The following is a 22,369-nucleotide window of genomic DNA, read 5'->3' as shown; positions in this document are numbered from 1 at the left end:
TTAATTTTATCTTTATGAATTAAGTAGTTGAATTTAATTGTATCTATTCATGCAGTTTTTTACTCCTGGTGTTTACACACCCACACACACAGATACTTGGGTTTATGATTTAAGAATTAAATGTATAAGGTCTTAATCTGGTCTACAGTAGAGGTAAAGTGTGTTTTCAGTCTGTCTGATTAACTTATTAAGAAAGCGCTGACCCTTCAATAACTATGGCTATAGTGCTTGACATTTTCCCCCCCAACATTATCCCTCAGTTTCCTAAAATTTGCTTTGTGCAGTGTTTTTCACTGTGTGTTCCATTTGGTGTTCCAGGGGAGAAAAAGGATAAATACGGTGTTTAAATAAAATTGGAAGTTGGAAAAACCCTTAGTACTATAATCTTCTTGAAAATTCACAACTCACAGTAACATATATCAAGTTTTGAGAAGTCTTTCAGGAAAGAAACCCATATTTTTCTAAATTTTTGACCACGAAACTTTTTTTTAGAAAAAATATATTAACATCAACAGATTCCAAAATACTTTAGGCATTTTGAGAAAAGCTGATCCAGAGCCATAGGGTCACGTAGTATTAGTTTTAATGTTATAAATTACAGGTAAATAAATAAATATTAGATTACTGACAAATTTAGGCTATTTTTTCAAAAAATTTCTGAATATTCTAAATATATATGTATAGCTTTTTAAGAAACAGTATTTATATACTAAATAAACAACCGAACTTAAAAAAAAAAATCATCCTTTCACAAAAGTATTTGCCACAGGGTTCCTTAATATTTATGCTTTCCTATTTTTCTTCAAATATGGTTAGATAAAATGTCTATACTAGAGAAGTTTAGTATATACATTCAGCCACATAGTTGTAGGTAGTCCTTAAATTTAGAAGTAGTATGATTAAATCTTAAATTGGATTTTCTTAAGGTGAAATATGATTTATTGATTTACAGTATAAGAATTGTTCATAATTAATTGATTTCATGTGTTCTGTGAGCAATATAAATCCTTAAAGGAGCAAGTAACAGTGATAAGAGGTATAAGTGTTGCTGTTTAGTAGGCAGAGCAATAAAATGCAAGTAATGAAAAGTAGAGAACACCTGAACACATTTTAGTGACGCACCTTTGAGGAAAATGATTTGTATTATGAAGAAATGCATGTATATAAGTAAATAATGTGGTAGTTGGTTGTTTTTAGACCTTACCTCTTATTAAAACTTTAGTAAAGTTTTATCTGTTGAAGATTGTTCATAACCTATTAATTTAAAATTTATATTCTGTCAGCAAATATTAATAATCCATTTAAATATAGGTAATTAAAATTTAAATGCAATTTGTTTTTTTTTTTTTTTGAGAAGGAGTCTTACTCTGTCACCCAGGCTGGAGTTCAGTGGCGCAATCTCGGCTCCCTGCAGCCTCTGCCTTCCAGTTTCAAGCGATTCTCCCACCTCAGCCTCCCGAGTAGCTGGGATTACAGGCACCCACCGTCATGCCCAGCTGATTTTTGTATTTTTGTAGATACAGGGTTTCACCACGTTGGCCAGGCTGGTCTTGAACTCCTGACCTCAGGTGATCACCCGCCTCGGCCTCCCAAAGTGCTGGGATTACAGGCGTGAGCCACCGTGCCTGGCCTTAGATGCAGTTTTTATTTATAGCCAGTATTAGAGAATTACTAGGAAATTTCATTTTTATATTTAGTGGGAGAAAGCCATCTACAGCGTGTCTTCAAGCATGGACTATCTGTAACATACAGTGTGCTTGCTTTTGAATTGTTTTAGTGTTAAATGGCCATAACTGATTGTTTTTCGTTAATTGTTAATAGATAAACCAGACGTTCTGAAATCTGTTCTTAAGCAGTTGCCCTCAATGGTGTTTTTGCCTCCCTGCTTCTGAGCCTCTTGGTTTTACTGGAGAGTACAGGTCATAAAGAGACCTGTAGTTCTTGTTGTATCAACCATTATATCATCCTCTTACTGCCAACATTTTCAAATAGACTGCGGTTTGCCTTTCAATAAAAACATTTACTTTCATATTGTAATTCCTTGGCTTACCTGGGGAAAGCCAAATTGTTCTAGGACTTCAGAGGAGACACACAGGTCTCTGAAAGGATGCAAGGGCTAATAAATGAAAGCTTTTGTTTAATAGAAGTCTGGTATTAGAACAGATTATTCAGATTCTGAAGGAGGAACCTGTGGTAGGAGTATAGTAGCTAAGTATCAAAAGAAACATTCTGGAAGAACTCAGCTTGAAATAGTAAAAGAAGTGAGTTTAAATTAGAAAGCAAAATTCTTCCCCACATTCAGGAAAAAAAAATAAATTTGCAGTTAGTTTGGCTTAGCTCATGTGACTCTCTAGGCAAGGAAAACCAGGAAAATGATTTGTCTGCTGAACTGACAGTTTTGGGTTTGATACCTATTTTATATTCTAGTAATTAGTTAAAATACAGGGTTTTATATCCTTGTAAGTGTCACCATATGTAGGAGATTAGGACTAAAGGAGACTTGTTCAGATAATTAAATTTGAGAAACTATACTTCCTTTACTAGAGGTTTTGAAAGCAAAACTTGTTTTTTCTTCCCAAGTGTTCAGTGTTCAGGAATCTGGTGAATACTTGCTCAGAAATTTAACATCTTCAATTTTAATTTCCCTACCTAGCCTTTCTTTTTTATTTGTTGTTATTGTTTTTCCTTCTGTGATCAGCTCAGGGATGTGGGCAGTGGGAACAACCTTAGAAGCCTTAATTCAGGCCTGATTTCCATGGGAGCATATTGTCCAGGTGTATGCAGAGGAAGGTGAGCAGACATTTACACTAAAGCTCTGCTAACATTAATTATTTACTAAATTATTGTTTTGGATTTTAGATCAATACAACTGCTGATGAGAAGGACCCTACAAATCCTTTCCGTTTCCCAAATATTGGTGTGGAGAAGTTTCTGGAATTGAATTCTGAGCAGAATCATGATGACTACTGTTTGGCCTATGTCTTCACAGACCGAGATTTTGATGATGGCGTACTTGGTCTGGCTTGGGTTGGAGCACCTTCAGGTAGTTTATCATATTGAATATGTCTTAACTTACTACTTGAAACAAAGTAGAGTTTTCAGAGAACGTTGAGTTTTCAAAGTATAGGAGAAAGTGATGCCTGTACCATATCTTAATTTATGCTACTTGAGTTAGGCAAGACTCATAAGCATAATGTAAAAGGCACAATAGATGAAGGAGCTTTTTATTTTGAAATGCATACAGGGAAATATCTTGATTCCTGACATTTGAATGGACCAAATGAAATAAATAATTTTATGAGAAAAAGTGGTAGTTCTGAAACCCAAAGGGAAATTTAATTTTTTCACCAAAGTTAATAAATTTTATATATTTATTAACTTTTTTCCCTCCCAAAACAGGGTACTTAGAATCAAAAGAGAAAAACTGTTTCTTGCTCTCTTTTCTGTAGTGAGATAAAGAGCAGAGAAATCCTCATCAAGAGTGGCAGGTAGAAAGAAAAGAAAGCCTGCCTTTATTATTTTATTTCTAGCCTTTATTTTAATAAAAGGGAAGCACTGCATGAAAGAGATGTAGGCAGGAAGCCCCTGGTACCCACAACTCCATTGACATCATCACCTGGGTTCATACTCTGTCGAGTCTCTGCCTTAGCCATGAAAGCTATTGTCATTGATAATGTTGGGATGGGACAATACCACTGTAAGTGGGGGTGGAGTGTTGTGGAGGGGCTGCGATTTACTGTATAAGTTCAGTTGCCTAGTTTAGAAATCCGAATTTATTAATTGAAAGATGAGTGGAAAGGACCCCAGGCTCTTTGAATATAAATTGTGCCAAGTAGAGTTTAATCAATAGTATATTATCTTCTGAGCTATATACAACAAATTCTCCTGGTACTTCATTTCTATCTTTTTTTTTTTTTTTTTTAAAAACTTCTGCTTTATCCAGAGTAAGAGAAGCTTTTGTATTCCTATTATTTATTCTTTGATTTGTTTTGTATATTTTAAGATCTTAAGTAGTACTGTATTTTCCTTTGTATTTCTTTCTCCTTTTTTAAAAGTCATTATTTTAAGTCAATACTTTTACAATTTCCATAGCTTCTTTTGTTTTTGTTCTATGTTTTAAAGTGTACTCAATTTCATGATATCATTTTAAAGTACAAGGTTATGTCATGGGCTGCATATTAATAGTGCAGTACTTTTGAATATTTGTCTTTTATGATAATCTGTGCTTTTTTGTTACTTGGATTGGTCAGCAGATTGTACAGCTCACTCTTTCCTATGATTTTTCATGTTCGAAACTTTTATACTCTGAAATCTCTTTGCCCCTTCAATGGTTGAATGATTTTATCACAAAGTTTGTGATTTCTTCTCCCTATTCATTAGTAAGTACTATTAAAAACTCAGGGTCTCATATGATTTTATTTGTATATTATCCATTAATACAGTAGTTGTGAAGTCTCAAACAAGTGGTTCTCAAAGTGTGATCCATGGACTAGCACCATTAGCATCACCTAGGAACTTGTTAGAAATATAAGTTCATAAGCACTACCCCGGTCTCTTGAAGGAGAAACTATAGATGTGGAGCCCAACAGTCTTAGTTTGAACAAGTTCTCAAAGTGATTCTGATGCACACTGAAGTTTGAGAAGCACCACATTAATATTTTTGTCTCTAAAGCTTGCTCACAAAATGCCTCCTGGGTAAGTGAGTATGTGATCTTAAACTAAAAACTTTCTGCCATTTTGCATTTTCAGTTACAGACTATTGTACTTAAGGATGTAATGATTCTATAGGAATTTGGTAAAATTCTTCCTAAATCTTCAGATATTCTCATGTCTTTAGATTCAGCTACTCATTTTTTTTTTAAAAGTAGGCTTTATTTTTTAGAACAGTTTTAGATTTACAAAAAATTGAACAGATTAGGTATTCTCAAATCTCCTTCCTCCCTCTCCTGACAGTTTTGAGGAGTACTGGTCAGGTATATTTTAGAATGCTCCCCTATTTGGAATCTGTCTGATGTTTTCCTTATGATTAAACTGTAGTTATGGGTTTTTGGGACACTCAGTGTTTATGTCTCATTGTTTGTGATATTTGGATCACCATTTGTGATGCTGCTCATTTTCCTGAGGTGGGGAGAGTTCTGGATTGAAAATGGTGGGGCATGTTACTTGTATTTTCTTTTTTTTTTTTTTTTTTTTGAGACAGAGTCTTGCTCTGTCACCCAGGCTGGAGTGTAGTGGTGCGATCTCCGCTCACTGCAAGCTCCACCTTCCGGGTTCACACCATTCTCCTGCCTCAGCCTCCCGAGTAGCTGGGACTACAGGTGCCCGCCACCACGCCCAGCTAATTTTTTATATTTTTAGTGGAGATGGGGTTTTACCATGTTAGCCAGGATGGTCTCGATCTCCTGACCTCGTGATCCGCCCGCCTCTGTGTTTTCATTATTAGGGTCTTCATAAAGGTGAAACAAGATACTTCCTGTGTACTTCATGAGCAAAAATGTGGTTATTGGCAACGAAAATAGAAAACTAAGACTCCCGTTGTCAACGTTCTATCCCCATTTCCCCCCCCCCCCGCTTTTTTTCCTTTTATATTATTATCTCTCTTTATTTCAGACATTAAATGTCTGCTTCCATTACTCTATGTTAAACCCCCAACTTCAGCTCTTGGAAGCCATCTTCTAAGAGCTGCTGGGGAGGGGCTAGGCAGGCACAGAAGAATAGAGGCCAGAGTGGGAAAGAAAAGGGATCTTTGTTCCTTTTGTCCGACTTTTTCTAGTGTAGGTTACCTGCCTTGAAATAACACTGCCAGCTTCTTCACTTGTCTTTGCCCTTACTACTAGCTGAACTGAGTTTCATATTTGACTTATTTTTTTTTTTAAACAAGGAATGTTATATATTTATTGTTGATTATTTCAATACCCTTATGAGGTGTAAGTATTATTGTCTCCCTTCTACAGATGAGGAAACTTGTGTTCAGAAACTTTGTGACCAACCTAATACCACACAGCTAGAGGTGGAACAGGATCTGGAATCTGGACCTTTTGACTCCAGATTCAGTTCATTTGGTAATTATATTACTAGGTATTTTATATATATATAAATAAAATCTACACACACACACACACACACACACACACACACAATCTACACACACACACTAACATCCTAACCTTTTCTTAGATGTTTTGAATAAGAAGCTGAAATGTTTTCTGCTTCTTAGTAGAGGTTATACACTGGTGGAATCTGTTTTCTTCTTTCTTGAGAGAGAAGAGTTATAAAATCATACTAAGCTATAATATTTTGATATAATTTTGGGTAATTGTCATGGCATAATGGGAAGAGCAATGGATTGAGAGCTGGGAGACAGGATTCTTGTCTGTTTTCTGTCTGTAAATTCAGGAAAATCATTTTGCTTCTGGTTGTTTTTTCATTGTAGTTCTGTCTTTGCTCTTCCTTTGAGTGTTCATGTTTCTACCTATAGGTCTTATCAGTTAAGTGAATGAACGTAGTCTCAGTTCGGCCTGGTCATTGAATGAGGCTGACTTTAGAATTCATCTCTAAAGTTAGTCCTGAAACCTTCAGTACTCCTCTATTTGTGAAGAACATTTTTTGAGGCATTTCATTTGGTAGAAATAGTCTCTTCTGTTTTTTTTAGATTAGATGTTTTAGTTTGATATTACATATTAAAATTTGAGAGCATACAGAACTTAACACAGGGTTCTCGGGATAACCCACAGCTTATTGAATTCTTAACCCATAGTTTAAAAGTATAATTTCAAATGCTGGGAAAATTACATCATTAAAATATTGCAGTAGGGCACTTGCTAATTGGCATTTTATGCTTGTCTGGACCTCTTGGATATTTAACATCTTTGATCCCTACCCATTACATGTGAGGAGTGCTCTCCAGACTTGAAAGCCAAATGTCTGTGCTCTCACATTTCCTAGTAACACTTCTGGGAGTAGTACTATGGTCTGGTCCAGAATTACTGCTTAGATTAATATTGTATGATCAGCTTGCTACTATTAATTTTTGGCTTCCTCGCATCAAAACTGTATTTATGGAATATGTCAAGGTATCATATTACTCTTGTATTTTTTTCTAAGACTTTTTTTTGGTGGGTGGGTGAGTGGGTCTGTTTTGAAGTTTAGGACAGATACTCTGACTTTAGCTCTCAAACTATACTGTAGATAGAAAATTGTCATTATACTTCTTTGTTGCTTATTGAATCCTTCATCAATAATTACTTTTGACCTGAATTTAAAACATTTCACCCTTCTCATTGTTATTCACAACTTATATTTGTCAATGATGAATATATATATAGTAAAATCTTAAATTTAAAATATATAGCAATTGAGTTTGAGTTAATGGTTTAGCTGTGGGTATATATGATACCTCATTACTGAGTTTTCTGGCATATTCAAAACTAGTTGCAGTATTTAAAAAATTAAACCATAACTTTTGGAGTTACAAATAGTATTTCATTTCTTCCTGTATAATCAAGTTACTCCAACATATGCTATTAGCCTGCAACAAATATTAAACAACTTCCTTTTTTTTTTTTTTTTGAGACGGAGTCTCGCTCTGTTGCTCAGTCTGGAGTGCAGTGGCATGATCTCTGCTCATGGCAACCCCCACCTCCCAGGTTCAAGTGATTCCCCTGTCTCAGCCTCCTGAGTAGCTGTGATTACATGCCTGCACCACCTCGCCTGGCTAGTTTTTGTAATTTTAGTAAAGATGGGGTTTCAACCTGTTGGTTATGCTGGTCTCCAACTCATGATCTCAGGTGATCCGCCTGCCGCCACCTTCCAAAGTGTTGGGATTACAGGCGTGAGCCACTGTGCCCGGCCATTTTAAACTTTCATATAAGCCATAATCATGAAGACCAAAAGCAGTTGTTTAAGAAGTTAAGCAATATATAAATTACTGTATTTCAGAATAGTGTATTCTAATTTATGTATACTCTTGTCTTAAATTAGCCAGACCCTAAAAGTGCAGAAAAATGTATATTATCAGAGATTTTAAAATATGCCTATTTACTTTTTTTTTTTAACTGATAAAGATTTGAAGTGTGGAGTCTTCTATGCTTAAGTCAAGTTTGACAGTATTGCACTGGACCAATTTGCACATGACAAATCTTCACTAAGGCAGGATATTAATTTACTATTTGTTTGAAACTATGCTGTGTGTACAATAATTATCATATACAGAATACTTATTTATATATTTTCTGGTTTCCAGAAATAATGATGTGCTCCTCAGGACTGAACTCCAAAAGTAGGATAGCTTAAGAAAATATATTAAATACTCACAAATTATTTGGTATTTTCTCTCTACTCAGTTGTCAATGTAGAAAAGGTAGTAAATTTTGAATATCATAAAGGTTCTCAACCCCTTGCTGGGTTAAATTTGCATGTGACTCCAGCTATTTGTCCCACCTGTAGTCTCAGGTCACTCATTTTAATGTGCATATACATCACCTGAGGTGGGCAGAGTTCTGGATTGAAAATGGTGGGGCATGTTACTTGTGTTTTCTTTTTTTTTGAGACAGAGTCTTGCTCTGTCACCCAGGCTGGAGTGCAGTGGCGTGATCTCTGCTCACTGCAAGCTCCACCTCCCGGGTTCATGCCATTCTCCTGCCTCAGCCTCCCGAGTAGCTGGGACTACAGGCACCTGCCACCATGCCCAGCTAATTTTTTGTATTGTTAGTAGAGACGGGGTTTCACCGAGATGGTCTCGATCTCCTGACCTCGTGATTCTTTGAAACACATTTTTCATTTCAGCTTTCTGAATTATATAGTAACAGTAATTCACATTTGTGTTTTGTTGCCATATATTTCTTATATTTAATGGGAGCAAGGCAACAGTCGTAGTATAATGCTGTTCTTGCAGACCTGTTTTGAATTGCCTTCTGTTATATGCTTTATTAGGGATTCTAAATATTAGACTTGTTTTTGAAGCGGGGAGAATGGGAAGGGGAGGAGAAGCAATATTAGACTTTTTTTTAACGGTTTAGTAACTTTGTTGTAACTTGTGTATAGAAAGCTAATTAGAGCAGTTATCGTAATACCCTTATCCATTTGATTGTATTTCTTTTAAAAATCAAATAGGGAAAACTTTTAATATAAAATATAAACTAAATAACTTCTCACTGAAAATCTTATAATAAAGTTAATTAAAAGAAAATATGATCTTACCAGTGTAATGTCTATAATAAAGGCATGAATTGACCAGATGGTTTCTGATTTTCCTATTATTATTTTTCCGATTTCTCATAATTGATTTTAGCTGTGAAAGCACTGTCATTTGCTATTAAATTCTAAAGTCCCTGTTAATGAACAGATGAAGTACAAAATGATAAAAATATTTAAGTGGAAATATGGTTTTTCTTTTAAAATTTGATGGTGTCCTAAAGACATATTGGAGCAATCATAATTCAGTTTTTAAATTTTTTTTTGAAAATTTCAAACCTGCGGAAAGGTTGCAAGAATAGTACGGTGAAATTCTTCTTCTTTTTTTTTTTTTAAGGCAGAGTCTCACTATGTCGCCCAGGCTGGAGTGCAGTGGCACAATCTCAGCTCACTGCAACTTCCATCTCCTGGGTTCAGGCAATTCTCCTGCCCGAGTAGCTGGGATTACAGGTGTGCACCACCACACCCGGCTAATTTTTGTATTTTTAGTAGAGATGGGGTTTCACCATGTTGGCCAGGCTGGTCTCAAACTCCTGACCTCAAGTGATCCGCCTGCCTCGGCCTCCCAAAGTGCTGGGATTACAGACGTGAGCCACTGTGCTCAGCAATGGTGAATTCTTGATGGATTAATCAATTATTAACCTTTTGCTGCATTTGCTTTCTATCTCTTTCTTCCTTCCCACCCATCTTCTCTTTTTCTTTCTTTCCTCTACTCCCTCTTTTTTTTTTTTAACCTTCTTGACATGATTATTTTCTTTTTTTACAAATACATTGTATGTTATATCTCAGGACAGGGAATCATGTACTCATGTGCCTCACTGCTTTTTGTAGAAGTGACTTTCTCAGAATCTTCTTGAGGATATTTTGTTCAACTTTCATTTAACTTAAATCATAAGATTTCTTTTTAAAAGATGAAAGGTTGTACACTTTGACTTAGTGTAAATACTGATATATTCAAATTGAAAGGAAATATAAATATTTGTTTTCCTAAATTAATGGGAACAACATTTGGGGGACATTTTGATTGTGAAGAACATTTTGTAAAGGCTGTGTACTCAGTCCTGGGAGTTTCGTTATGAATGTCATTAAAACTTTTATTTGAAGTGACTTCTTAGTCTTGGACCAAAGAAACTTTTGCATATGTGATATGTTTGAGTACCAGTTCTATTTTAGATGAAAATATAAAGTGTTTTCATTTAATATAGCATATATTACCTTTTTAGGGGGCAAGGGGAAACAGATGCTAATTTAGCCATTTTTTTGTTCTGGATTAGGAAGCTCTGGAGGAATATGTGAAAAAAGTAAACTCTATTCAGATGGTAAGAAGAAGTCCTTAAACACTGGAATTATTACTGTTCAGAACTATGGGTCTCATGTACCTCCCAAAGTCTCTCACATTACTTTTGCTCACGAAGTTGGACATAACTTTGGATCCCCAGTAAGTATTGTCTAATTATTAGCTTAAAAAATACTTATTAGTCTAATTTTTGTGTTGAGTGATTTATTTAAAATTTACAGTGAAAACAAATGTACTTACGAGTGTTTAGTTTTTATGTCAGAGCACAGTAATGTATTTGACCATACTGAAAGGGAGGAAGATAGAATGTTTGTGATTAAAATAAGAAAAGTAAGCATAACAATGCCAGAATTCTGTGAAGGCAAGGAATTTCATCTGGCTTATTCAGACAAAATAATATCTATATCTCCTGGCCCTAGAACAATGCCTAGTACATAATGTACTCAAATATCTTTTGAATGAGAATCATTATTCATTGTTTAAAAGTACATTTTGAATGTTCAGCAAATTGTGAGAAATTCTTTGTTTTGTTTCTGTTAAAGCATTTTTAGGGAATGAGATTGGTATTTTAAAATCTTTTCTCTACTGTGGAATGAGATTGATATTTTAAAATCTTTTATTATGAAAAAATTCTAAGATACACAAAAGTAGAACAAATAGTGCAATAAAGCCTTATACGCCCATGATTCAGAACAGGGATCAGCAAACATTTTCTGTAAAGGGCCTACTAGTAAACATTTTAGGCTTCAGGGGCAGTGTTTGGTTTCTGTTGTACAGTCTTTGTTGTACAGTCTTTGTTGCTTTTACAATTTGTTAAATATGGAAAAGCCATTCTTAGTTAAGCCATATAAAAACAGGCTGCTGGCTACTTTGTCAACCCCTAATTCAGAGCCAATAATTGTGAAGATTTTGACATATCTTCTATCTGTATTTCTTTCTTTTTCTTTGCTAAGGTATTTAAAAGAACTCTATCTATCCTTACATATTTCAGTACACATTCCTGAAAAAATAGACATTTTCTAATATAACTACAGTGTGGTTATTACACCTAACAAAATTAACAGCAATCTTTGATATTATCTAATACCAGTCCATTATATTGATCTTTTAAGTGACCTTAAAGATCAGTACAACACAGAAATATGAAATACTGAATGATACTCTGTGATTTTGGTAGAGCTTATTAAAGATTTTGGAAATGTACACTTGAAAACTGTATGTAAATTCATTTTACTTTCACCTTATCACTTGCAAAAGTGCAAATTTTTATGATTTTAAAAATAAGTTGTCTACTTGTAGCTTAAAATCCCCAAATGCACTTCTCTAATTTTTCCCACGTTTGTAAAATAGGTGCCATCTCACTAAGTTGCAAGTCTTTCTTCTTCTACGTCCCCATCAGAAATTGATAGATTATTATTAATGTTCTTGGATAAGGTATTTAAAATGTGCTTAATCTCTGTAACTCTGCTTTTGTGATCTGTTCTTAAAAGAGTACTTGGAATTTTAGAGATGAGCAGAGAATTATTGTTCATAGTTGATTTGCATTTTCAAGAGCAGATAAGTGTCCTCTCTTCTCCCCAAGTCATCTTGGTTCCGGGCCTTACCAGGGGAATTTTAGTACCCCTCCAGCTACCTGTCTGGCCTATAGTCCCAGGTCACTCATTTTAATGTGCATATACATCACCTGAGAATCTTAAAACACATATTCTTTTTTAGTAGGTCTTTGATGGGGCCTGAGTTTCTGTTCTAACATACTCCCAGATAATGCTGCTGCTGCTGCTGCTGGTGCTCATCTGTGAACCACACTTGCAGTAGGGAATCTAGACCATTCTCTTTTCACTTCTTGTCTAATCTCTTTCCTACCTAGCTGCCAGTGAGATTTTTTAATTAAATTAATGTTATATTATTGTTTAATGGAGAAATTGGTTCACACTCTTTGCCTACCATGCTCAGTTGTACCCCATTCTTTTGCACATGTTAATTCTGCCATCTGTATCCATAGTAGATGGTTGTCTTCATCTGTTTTGTGTTGTTATAAGGGAATATCTGAGGGTGGGTAATTTATAAAGAAAAGAGGTTTATTTGGCTCATGATTCTGTAGGCTGTACAAAAAGCATGGTGCTGGCATCTACTCAGCTCCTGGTAAGGGCCTCAGGCTGCTTCCACTTATGGTGGAGGGCAGCAGGTGCTGGCATGTGCAGAGATCACATGGTGAGATTGGAGGCGGTGGGAGCGTGGGGTCAGGGAGAGAGGAGGTACTAGGCTCTTAACAGCCAGCTCTTGCAGGAACTAAGAGAGTGACAATGCACTCATCCACCCACCTCCAACCCTTCAGGAAGAGCATTAATCTGTTCATGAGGGATCTGGCCCCATGACCCAGACCTCTCTTGTTAGGCCCCACTAACAACATTGGGATCAAATTTGGGGGGACAGACATCCACACTATACAATGCTTAATAAATATTTGTTGAGTAATTTAATAGTAAGATCAGCCAGAATCATAAACACCTGAACCTGTCTCCCTTAACATCTGTATCTGAAATCTCTTTCTCTCTTACACATTTGTAGTAATGTCAATGTTACTTTTTCTGAGTGGTTCACATTATTTCTTACATTTATTTATGCTATCTGAAATATTTATTGTGCACCTATTATAAACTACTTTATAAACTTTGTTGTAGGAAGTTGTAATCATAAATCAGACAAAGTTCCTGTCTCTCAGGGTGAAAATTCTAATATGTACCTACTCTCACCAGATTTACCTTCGTGTAAATACAGTTCTAATAATGCCACTTCTGCTTACTAACTTACTTCTACTACTTTCTAATATTGCTGATACAATTTCCTTATCTTAACATTTAGGGTGTTTGATAATTTGGGGTTTAAGTATATTTCTTGTGTTATCTCCCCTCATCTGTCAAATTAAGTAACTCACAGACCTTTAAAACTTTCCTCTACTAGGAAGTCAGTTCCTTCCCATGTCTGCCTGTTGAAATCTTGATCCATGTTGTTATATGATGTAAATGAATATGGCCCTTAATAAAAATTAAGAAAATATAACCATCATAGTTTTATTTATAATACCACAAAGTTTTAAGCAGCCTAAATGGCCGTACAGTATGAAAATACCATGGAATGCTCTGCAGTCATTTAAATGTCAAGTTTTCAGTGCTCATTTTGTACTGTTAAGCTGAAAGAAAGGTGTGTATAACTGTACACATGGAGGGTGGCTGTGGTGACTCACACCTGTAATCCCAGCACTTTGGGAGGCCGAGGTGGGCAAGACCAGGCTTTGGGAGGCCCAGCAGTTTGGGAGGCCGAGGCTTGAGCCCAGGAGTTCGAGACCAGCCTGGGCAACATGGCGAAACCCCATCTCTACCAAAAATACACATAAAAACAATTAGCTAGGTGTGGTGGCCTACACCTGTAGTCCCAGCTACTCGAGAAGCTAAGGTCAGGGAGGATGACTTGAGTCCAAGGTTGCAGTGAGCCAGGATCACGCCACTGCACTCCAGCCTGGGGGGCAGAGTGAGACTCTGTCTCAAAAAAAAAAGTTATAACTGTACACATGTTATAGTCCAAATTTTATATTAAAATATGATAAAGCTAGATATAAGTTAGATAGGAAATATATCAAAATTTTAATAGTTATAGTGCATGGTAGATTATGATTGAATTTTTATGTATGCATTTTTGTTTTCTTAATTTTCTTTCTTATAGTTAGACAAATTTTTCTGTTTTCTTGTCACAAAGATTATAGTTTCTTTGTGAAACCCTTCTCTTGATTTGAACTCTCAATACTTGTGCGGGTCCAATCAAGATGACCTTTATGTTCTATTTTATGTTTTGCTTATTCATGTGCTTGTTTTGTTCGTTATCTGAGGATGGCAAATAGCTGGCATACTTGCTTACAACCTGTTTCCCCTTCTATTCCTGTTAATGAAGATCTAATGTAATATCCCCTGGCCTAGTAAAATAATAATTGACTAGCAATATCTGTAATGGATTTATGCAGCAGCAAGTCAGACTAAGCAGATATGTCAAGATTTGCTATCATTTAAAAATAGAATGTAAGTGCCTTGAAGGCTAGGGATAATAGTTTTCTCATCTTTATATTTTTATATTTTAGTGCCTCCTTTTATAGCACTGGACATTCATTAATATTTACTGAATTGAAAAGTGGCAAGATATTCTGTGATGACATCAAGAGTTATATAGAATTGGGATTCTTTTCTTTCCTTTCTAAAACTCTAATGCTGAGAATAATTCTAGTGCTACACCTTTTTCAGAAACTGAATTGAATTTTATTGGTTGAAAACATAAAGCAAGATAATATTGGTGAATAGTATAGAGTTGTTAAATACTAAATCTAGATTCAGGAGACAGGCAAGAGGTGTCAGGAAGAATAAAGGTGATAGTAGAGGACACGTTTTTTAATTTAACAGTTGCTTCAGAAGAGGGAATAGAAAATGAAAGTAACTTAGTTGGGCTCTAGGAAAAGACAGAACGCCCTTGGGCAGTCTTTTTCTTTCTTGAGAGTGGGGTTGTTGGGTATTTAAAACAAGATTTTAATTAAATAGCACGATTACTCTAGTGTCCAGTGTTTTTTGCCCCTTCTGATGTGTTCTGAATTGTTTGAGGGGCATTGTGAGAGTTGTTTTAGCGCATATTCTCCAGGATGGCAGGGGCTGCTGGGATCTGGTAGTAGTGTTCTGTTGCTTGATCTCATAAGCATTACTTTGAGAAAATTCAGGGAGCTGTGCTGTATGTATCTGACTCTTCAATAAAATTTATCAAAACCAAACACCACTTATGTGCATTTATATGTTACATGTACACGGAACTCTGTTTCCTGTTTATTCGGTAAAGCAGTATTTTGGTTTTATCTCTAGGCTTTTACCATTTTTCATTTAAAAATATATCATTGTGTTTCTTTCTGTTCCTAGTCAGCATTTTTACTTACCTTTCTTATATATTGGCTATTAAGTTAGCTGTCTTAGATTCCTGTTCTGTGCGTATTTAGCCCCATGTCACTCTCTTGATTCTTTTGTCTTTCCCCACCTCTACTTCTCTGAACTAGTCATAACATGTAATTTAACATGTATGTTAGAGACTATTTAGTAGTTTTAAAGTAGTTTATTTTACTGTTACTAGTTTTAAAAGTAGGTGAGCTTATTTTTAATAGACTTTTATTACAGTCTGTCCTCAATTCTAGTCCCTGCTTACAAAGGTATAAATTGTTATGGCTAGACCTCCTCTGATTTTCCTTCTTTTCTAAGACAGTGACCCCTAAAAGGGCAAATTCTTTTCCTACTCAAGGTGTAAAACAATTGTAAGATCCTTTTTAAAGGAGAGTGCACAAGCTTCCATTGTTTTCCTGATGAGAACATTACGTTTAATCAGTTGACCTGAAAACCTTATTTTACTTCCTGTTTATGTAACTTTATATTCTTTTTGACAGCATGATTCTGGAACAGAGTGCACACCAGGAGAATCTAAGAATTTGGGGCAAAAAGAAAATGGCAATTATATCATGTATGCAAGAGCAACATCTGGGGACAAACTTAACAACAATAAATTCTCACTCTGTAGTATTAGAAATATAAGCCAAGTTCTTGAGAAGAAGAGAAATAACTGTTTTGTTGGTATGTATATTTTCCTAACATTTTGTTATGAACATTTTCAAACATTCAGACAACCTGAAAGAATTCTATAGTGATTACTGACATACCCACCACCTGCATTTTACTATTATTAACACTTTGCTGTATTTCCTTTATCTTGTTGTTTCTTAATCTTGCCACCTCTCAATTCATGTTTTATTGCAATTTAAAGTAAGTTGCAGCCATCAGTATGCTTCACACCTAAACATTTTAGTCTGCAAATCATTAACTAGAGTTCAATATTGTTTATAGTTCTTTTTCTGTTTTCTGCATAAGTGAAATGCACAAATTTTAAGTGCATCATTTGATGAGTTTTGACAGATGCATTTACCTGTGTAAACTACCTATCAAGATACAGGACATTTCTGTCACCCCAGAACTTTCTTTTATCACCCTTCCCGATCAGGCTCTGTCCCAACACACCCTCAGAGGCAGCCACTATCTGATTTATTTCCCTGTACATTGGCTTTGTCTTCATATAAGTGGAAGTATACAGTTTGTACCCTTTTGTGGAAGGCTGTTTAACTCAGCATACAGCTTTGAGATTCATCTTTAGTATTATACTCCTTTTTATTGCTGAGTAGTATTACATTGTATGAATATGTCCTAGTTTATACATCTACTCTCCTATCATGAATACCTTGGATTTAGGCTAATGTGAATAAAGTTACTATGAAATTATTTCTTATTTTAGCAAAATATATATAGCATAAAATTTGCCATTTTAAACTGATTTTAAATGTACAGTTCTGTGACATTAATTATAGGTACAGTGTTGAAAGTGAATGTAATCAATTACATTCACTCTTCATTTGCAAACTTTTTCATCATCCCAACAGAAATTCTATAACCATTAAGCAGTAATGCTCTGTCTTCCCCTCAGCCCCTGGTAACCTCTAATCCACTTTCTGTCTTTATGAATTGGCCTATTTTGGGTATCTCATGTAAGTGGGGACATACAATATTTGTTCTTTTGTGCCTGGCTTATTTCACTTAGCATAATATTTTCAAGGTTTATCTGTGTTGTAGCATGTATCAGAGTTCCATTCCTTTTTATGGCTGAATAATATTCCATTGTATGTATAGACCAGATTTTGTTCTTCCATTCATCTGTTATGTCTTTCTTGTGGCATTGAACATACTCTAAATATTTACTTTGTATTAGGGTTTTTGTCTGTGTGTGTCCTTGTCCTGTGTCACAAGACCATAGGTTTCTTTAGGGGAAACACTGAGGCCTATTCGTCTTTGTACATTAAGAGCACTTAAAGGGTTAAACATGTGACAACAAAGGAGAAAGAATTGAGGAAGATTTCCAGATAAGCATGGGATTTTGTTTTTAATTGAAATTTTATTGAGATAATTATAGATTCACATACAATTCATAAGAAGTAATAGATTCCCTGTACCCTTCACTCAGTTCCCTCCAATGGTAATGCCTTGCAAGACTGTAGTACAATATCATGACCAGGATGTTGATATTGAGAAAATCCATAGATATTATTCCAATTTCCCTAGTTTTTTTTGTTTTCATTTCTCTTTGTATGTATTTAGTTCTAAACGATTTTATTACCTGCGTAGATTTATGTATCCACTGTCACAGTCAAGAATCAGAACAGTTCTGTCATTACAAGTATCCCTCCTTGTTTTATAACCATGCTTATTTCCCTTCTGTTGTTCCTTCCTCCCCCCTGCTACCCTGTTCTCCATATGTAAAATTTTGTCACTTCAAAAAAAGTTATATAAATAAAATCAGACAGTATACAACCTTTTGGAATTGCCTTTTTTCACTCAACATAATTCCCTGGGAATTCATCTAAATTGTTGGCTTTATCAATAGTTTGTTCTTTTTAATTTCTGAGTAGTATTCCATGGTATGTATGTACTGCAATGTGTTTAACCATCCATTTGAAAGACATCTGGGCTGTTTCCAGTGTTTGGCTATTATGAATAAAGCAGCTGTAAACATTCATGTACAGGTTTTTTGTATAAACATAAGTTTTTACTTTGAGATAAATGCTCCCAAATCTAATTGATGGACCATATAGCAATTGCTTGTTTTGCTTTGTACAAAACTGCCAAACTCTTTTCCAGGGTGGCCATACTATTTTATGTTCTCACCAGCACTGCACAAATGATCCAATTTCTCTGCATTTTCACAACCATTTGGAGTTTTCACAGTTTTTTATTTTAGCTGTTCTGATGGGCGTGTTGTGATATCTCATGGTTTTAATTTGCATTTCTCTGGTGGCTAATGATGCTGAACATCTTTTCATGTACTTATTGGCCATTTATAAATCATCTTTGATGAAATGTCTGTCCATGTTTTTTGGTCATTTCTAGTGGGACTTTTTTCTTTTCTTTGGAGTATTGAGAGTTCTTTGTATAGTCTAGATACTAGTCCTTTGTCAGATACTGGTTTGCAAATATTTTCTCCCAGTCTGTAGCTTGTCTTCACCCTTTTCACAGTTCTTTCTTGGAGCAAAAGTTTAAAATTTTGATGAGGTCCAGTTAATCAGTTTTTTATTGTATTGATTGGCCTTATCTTTTTCTTTTAAAAGGGCAGATTGAAATTACATTGATGTTATCATTTTTGTTGTTGTTATTATCAGTGGTTGTTTTTCTAATGCTTCTTAATGTACAGGTACATTAAGATTCTTCATTTGTAAACTGGGTTTTCACAATAAACCTTCTGAAATAAGTTGAGTTTTAAAAATGTACATATTGCTTTGTAGGTATTAACAGGAAAGAAAAATTTTTCTTAAATTATGACAAAATGTGTACCTATTATAATTTTTGCATTTAAACAGTATTTTTAGGCCAGACAGGGTGGCTCATGCCTGTAATCGCAGCACTTTGGGAGGCCAAGACAGGGAGATTGCTTGAGGCCAGGAGTTCGAAACCAGCCTGGCCAAGGTAGTGAAACCCTGTCTCCACAAAAAATAAAAAAATCAGCGAGGCGTGGTGGCATGCGCCTGTAGTCCCAGCTACTTGGGAGGCTAAGGCACAAGAATTGCTTGAACCCAGGAGTTGGAAGTTGCAGTGAGCCAAGATCGTGCCACTGCACTTTAACCTGGGCAACAGAGCGAGACTCTGTCTCAGACAAACAAACAAACAGTACCTCACTGTTGTTTAAACTGTCAGCAAATAACTAACTTGAAGTACTAATTTTATATGAAATAAAAATTAATATGTAGTAAATAATGTATCTAACATTTTCTGACTTCATTATTTGTTTTCCTATAAATTACGTGTCATGTGAATTATAAAATTATTACTAGACTTGTAAAGATCATTATTCACCTAGTATATATGTGCAGATGCATGCTTCTATTTTTTTTTTGTTTTTGTTTTTGCTTTTTTTTTTTGAGACAGAGTCTCGCTCTGTCACCAGGCTGGAGTGCAGTGGCACGATCTCGGCTCACTGCAGCCTCTGCCTCCCAGGTTCAAGCGATTCTCCTGCCTCAGCCTCCCAAGTAGCTGGGACTGCAGGAGTGTGCCACCACGCCTAGCTGATTTTTTTGTATTTTTAGGAGAGACGGGGTTTTACCATGTTGGCCAGGATGGTCTCGATCTCTTGACCTTGTGATCCGCCTGCCTCGGCCTCCCAAAGTGCTGGCATTACAGGCGTGAGCCACCTTGCCTGGCCCTTTTTTTTTTTTTTTTTTTTAAATTTCACTTTAAGTTCCGCGATACAAGTGCAGAATGTGTAGGTTTGTTAATAGGTATACGTGTGCCATGGTGGTTTACTGCACCTATCAACCCATCATCTAGGTTTTAAGCCCCACATGCATTAGCTGTTTGTCTTAATGTGCTCCCTCCCCTCACCCCCTACCCCTGGACAGGCCCTGGTGTGTGTTGTTCCCCTCCCTGTGTCCATGTGCTCTCATTGTTCAGCTCCCACTTATGAGTGAGAACATGTGGTGTTTGGTTTTCTGTTCCTGTGTTAGTTTTCTGGGGATGATGGCTTCCAGCTTCATCCATGTCCCTGCAAAGGACATGATCTCATTCCTTTTTATGGCTGCGTAGTATTCCATGGTGTATATGTATCACATTTTATTTATCCAGTCTATCATTGATGGGCATTTGGGTTGATTCCATGTGTTTGCTATTATAAATAGTGCATGCTTCTGGTTTTTGAGAACAAAAGAGATGGTTTATAGTGAAACAGGGATGAAGCTTCAATGACCTCCAAGATTTTAAAAAATAGTCGATGTGGTTAAGAATGAACTTTCTGCTTTCACCTAGGCCAGTCTGGCTCTGGAGAGCAGGGGCCTCCACAGCAACATCCCTGGGGGCCCTGAAATCGGGGTTCAGCTAGGCTCCTCTGTGCCCTGAGGGTCTGGGTTCCCAGTCCTGTTGCCAAGTGGCTTTGTCCCAGATCCTTTCTTCTGGGCTGATGTGAGTGCATGTGTTCGTGCCAAGCTTCTGTTTTATATTGCAGATATAAATAAAGGAAGATAATTTACCATAAAGAAATAATTATCTGAATATAAAGCCAGTCTTTCTAGAATATTTTTGATTTAGATGAGCCTCATGTGGGCTTCCTGTGTTGAGATGTATGGATTCCTGTGTTGAGATGTATGTGTTCCCTTCTACTTATTCAATTCTCAACTTAAAGCCTGTACAGTGACTGTTTTCCACGTCAATTTGGTGTAGTAGAAAGAAAAGAGCACCAGATTGTAGACCTAGAAAACTTAGGTATAGTCTATGTTTTGCCTATACAGGGATATATGGTCTCTAGCAAGTTACAGACTCCCTGGAAGTTAGTTTTATTTCCTAGAACATTTAAGGCATTTGATTTTTATCATTCTCTGCAGTTGCTAAAGCTCTTTGATTTTATGATCTTACAAAGAGGAGCATTTCTATTCCAATTTTAAATTCCATTGACAAAAATCAAAGAACTTTAGAAGACTGCTGAAGAAATTTTCTAAAATTATTCACTATGCTTAGATGAGACTGTCTAATCTTAATCAACCAAGATCTGGCTCAATACCATTAAGGTCTGTGAGAATACAGAAGATATAAATAATACATGTTTGTTCCCTTAAGGAGCTTGGTTTAGTTCAGCAGCAAAACTAATGTACATAAAAAAAATTACCTACTGATTGTATTACAATCAGCTAAATAGAATGTGGGACATTTCATAGACAAAATCACCCAACTTCTTTAACAGATCAATGGTGTAAAAATAAATAAAAATGGGGAAATCTATTATACGTTAAAAGAACATAAGAGACCTGTCAAAAAGCAACCATGAGGGGAGGAGTTGGGGTTAGGGGAACCTTGGGTTTGAAACTTGATTCACAGCAACAAATTGTAAAGAGACATTTGAGGAAAATTGAACATGGCTTGGTTGTTAGATGTTATTAAGCATGCTATTAATTCTGTTAGATATGATCATGGTTATTATGGTTAGGTTTAAATAAGAAAAAAACTTTATGTCTTAGTGATACATTCTGAAGTATTTACAGGGACAATAATATGTTAGGTGGGGTTGTTTTAAAATACTCCAGAAAAAAATTGTGGGAGTAAGTGAGACAAGAACAGCATATTGTTGATAGTTGTTAAAGATGAGTGATTGGTACATTGGAATTCATTGTACGTATTCTTTGACTACTTTTAGGTGTGTTTGAAATTTTCTGTTGCAAAAAAAGGCTTAATTTTTTTTTTCCTGGTTAGTGAAGCACTAACTTGATTTGTATTTGTGTGATAGAAATAGAACAGTCAATAAAGCTCAATGTAGCATGGCCTAAGTTGCAAGTTACAGCTTCTAGAAGGGACCCTCTGTCAAATCCTCTCACTGCACAGATTAAGAAACTGAAGGCCCCAAAAGGCAAGTGGCTTGCCCAAGATTGCATTGCTAGTTAGTAGCAGACCCCCTGTTAGAATTAGGTCTCGTGATTTCCTGGTTCCTAGTTTGTTCTACTTATTCATCAAAGTTTTCCTTTATCCCTTTGTTATGACGATCTAAAGAATTTGCGAATTTTAAATAAAATTAATGTGTGCATGCAATGCTTACCTTGTCTTGTTTATTTTCCTCAGAATCTGGCCAACCTATTTGTGGAAATGGAATGGTAGAACAAGGTGAAGAATGTGATTGTGGCTATAGTGACCAGTGTAAAGATGAATGCTGCTTCGATGCAAATCAACCAGAGGGAAGAAAATGCAAACTGAAACCTGGGAAACAGTGCAGGTACCTTGCTAATTTCAGTGATGT

At 35.8% G+C, this 22,369-nt stretch overlaps 1 protein-coding gene across 2 annotated transcripts in view; it reads left to right on the top strand.

Moving 5' to 3' along the window:
- The window catches only part of ADAM10 (ADAM metallopeptidase domain 10), a 157,270-nt gene that overhangs the window by 109,175 nt on the left and 25,726 nt on the right, over window positions 1–22,369 (top strand). For both annotated transcript variants that reach the window (NM_001131095.1, XM_063715950.1), the window contains 4 exon segments: window positions 2,860–3,043; window positions 10,467–10,630; window positions 15,951–16,134; window positions 22,195–22,345. In NM_001131095.1, the coding sequence (NP_001124567.1) occupies window positions 2,860–3,043; window positions 10,467–10,630; window positions 15,951–16,134; window positions 22,195–22,345 (683 nt within the window).

This window comes from Pongo abelii, chromosome 16, assembly GCF_028885655.2.
Source record: "Pongo abelii isolate AG06213 chromosome 16, NHGRI_mPonAbe1-v2.0_pri, whole genome shotgun sequence".
Lineage (NCBI taxonomy): Eukaryota > Metazoa > Chordata > Mammalia > Primates > Hominidae > Pongo > Pongo abelii.
This window is presented reverse-complemented; position numbering and strand designations above follow the sequence as displayed.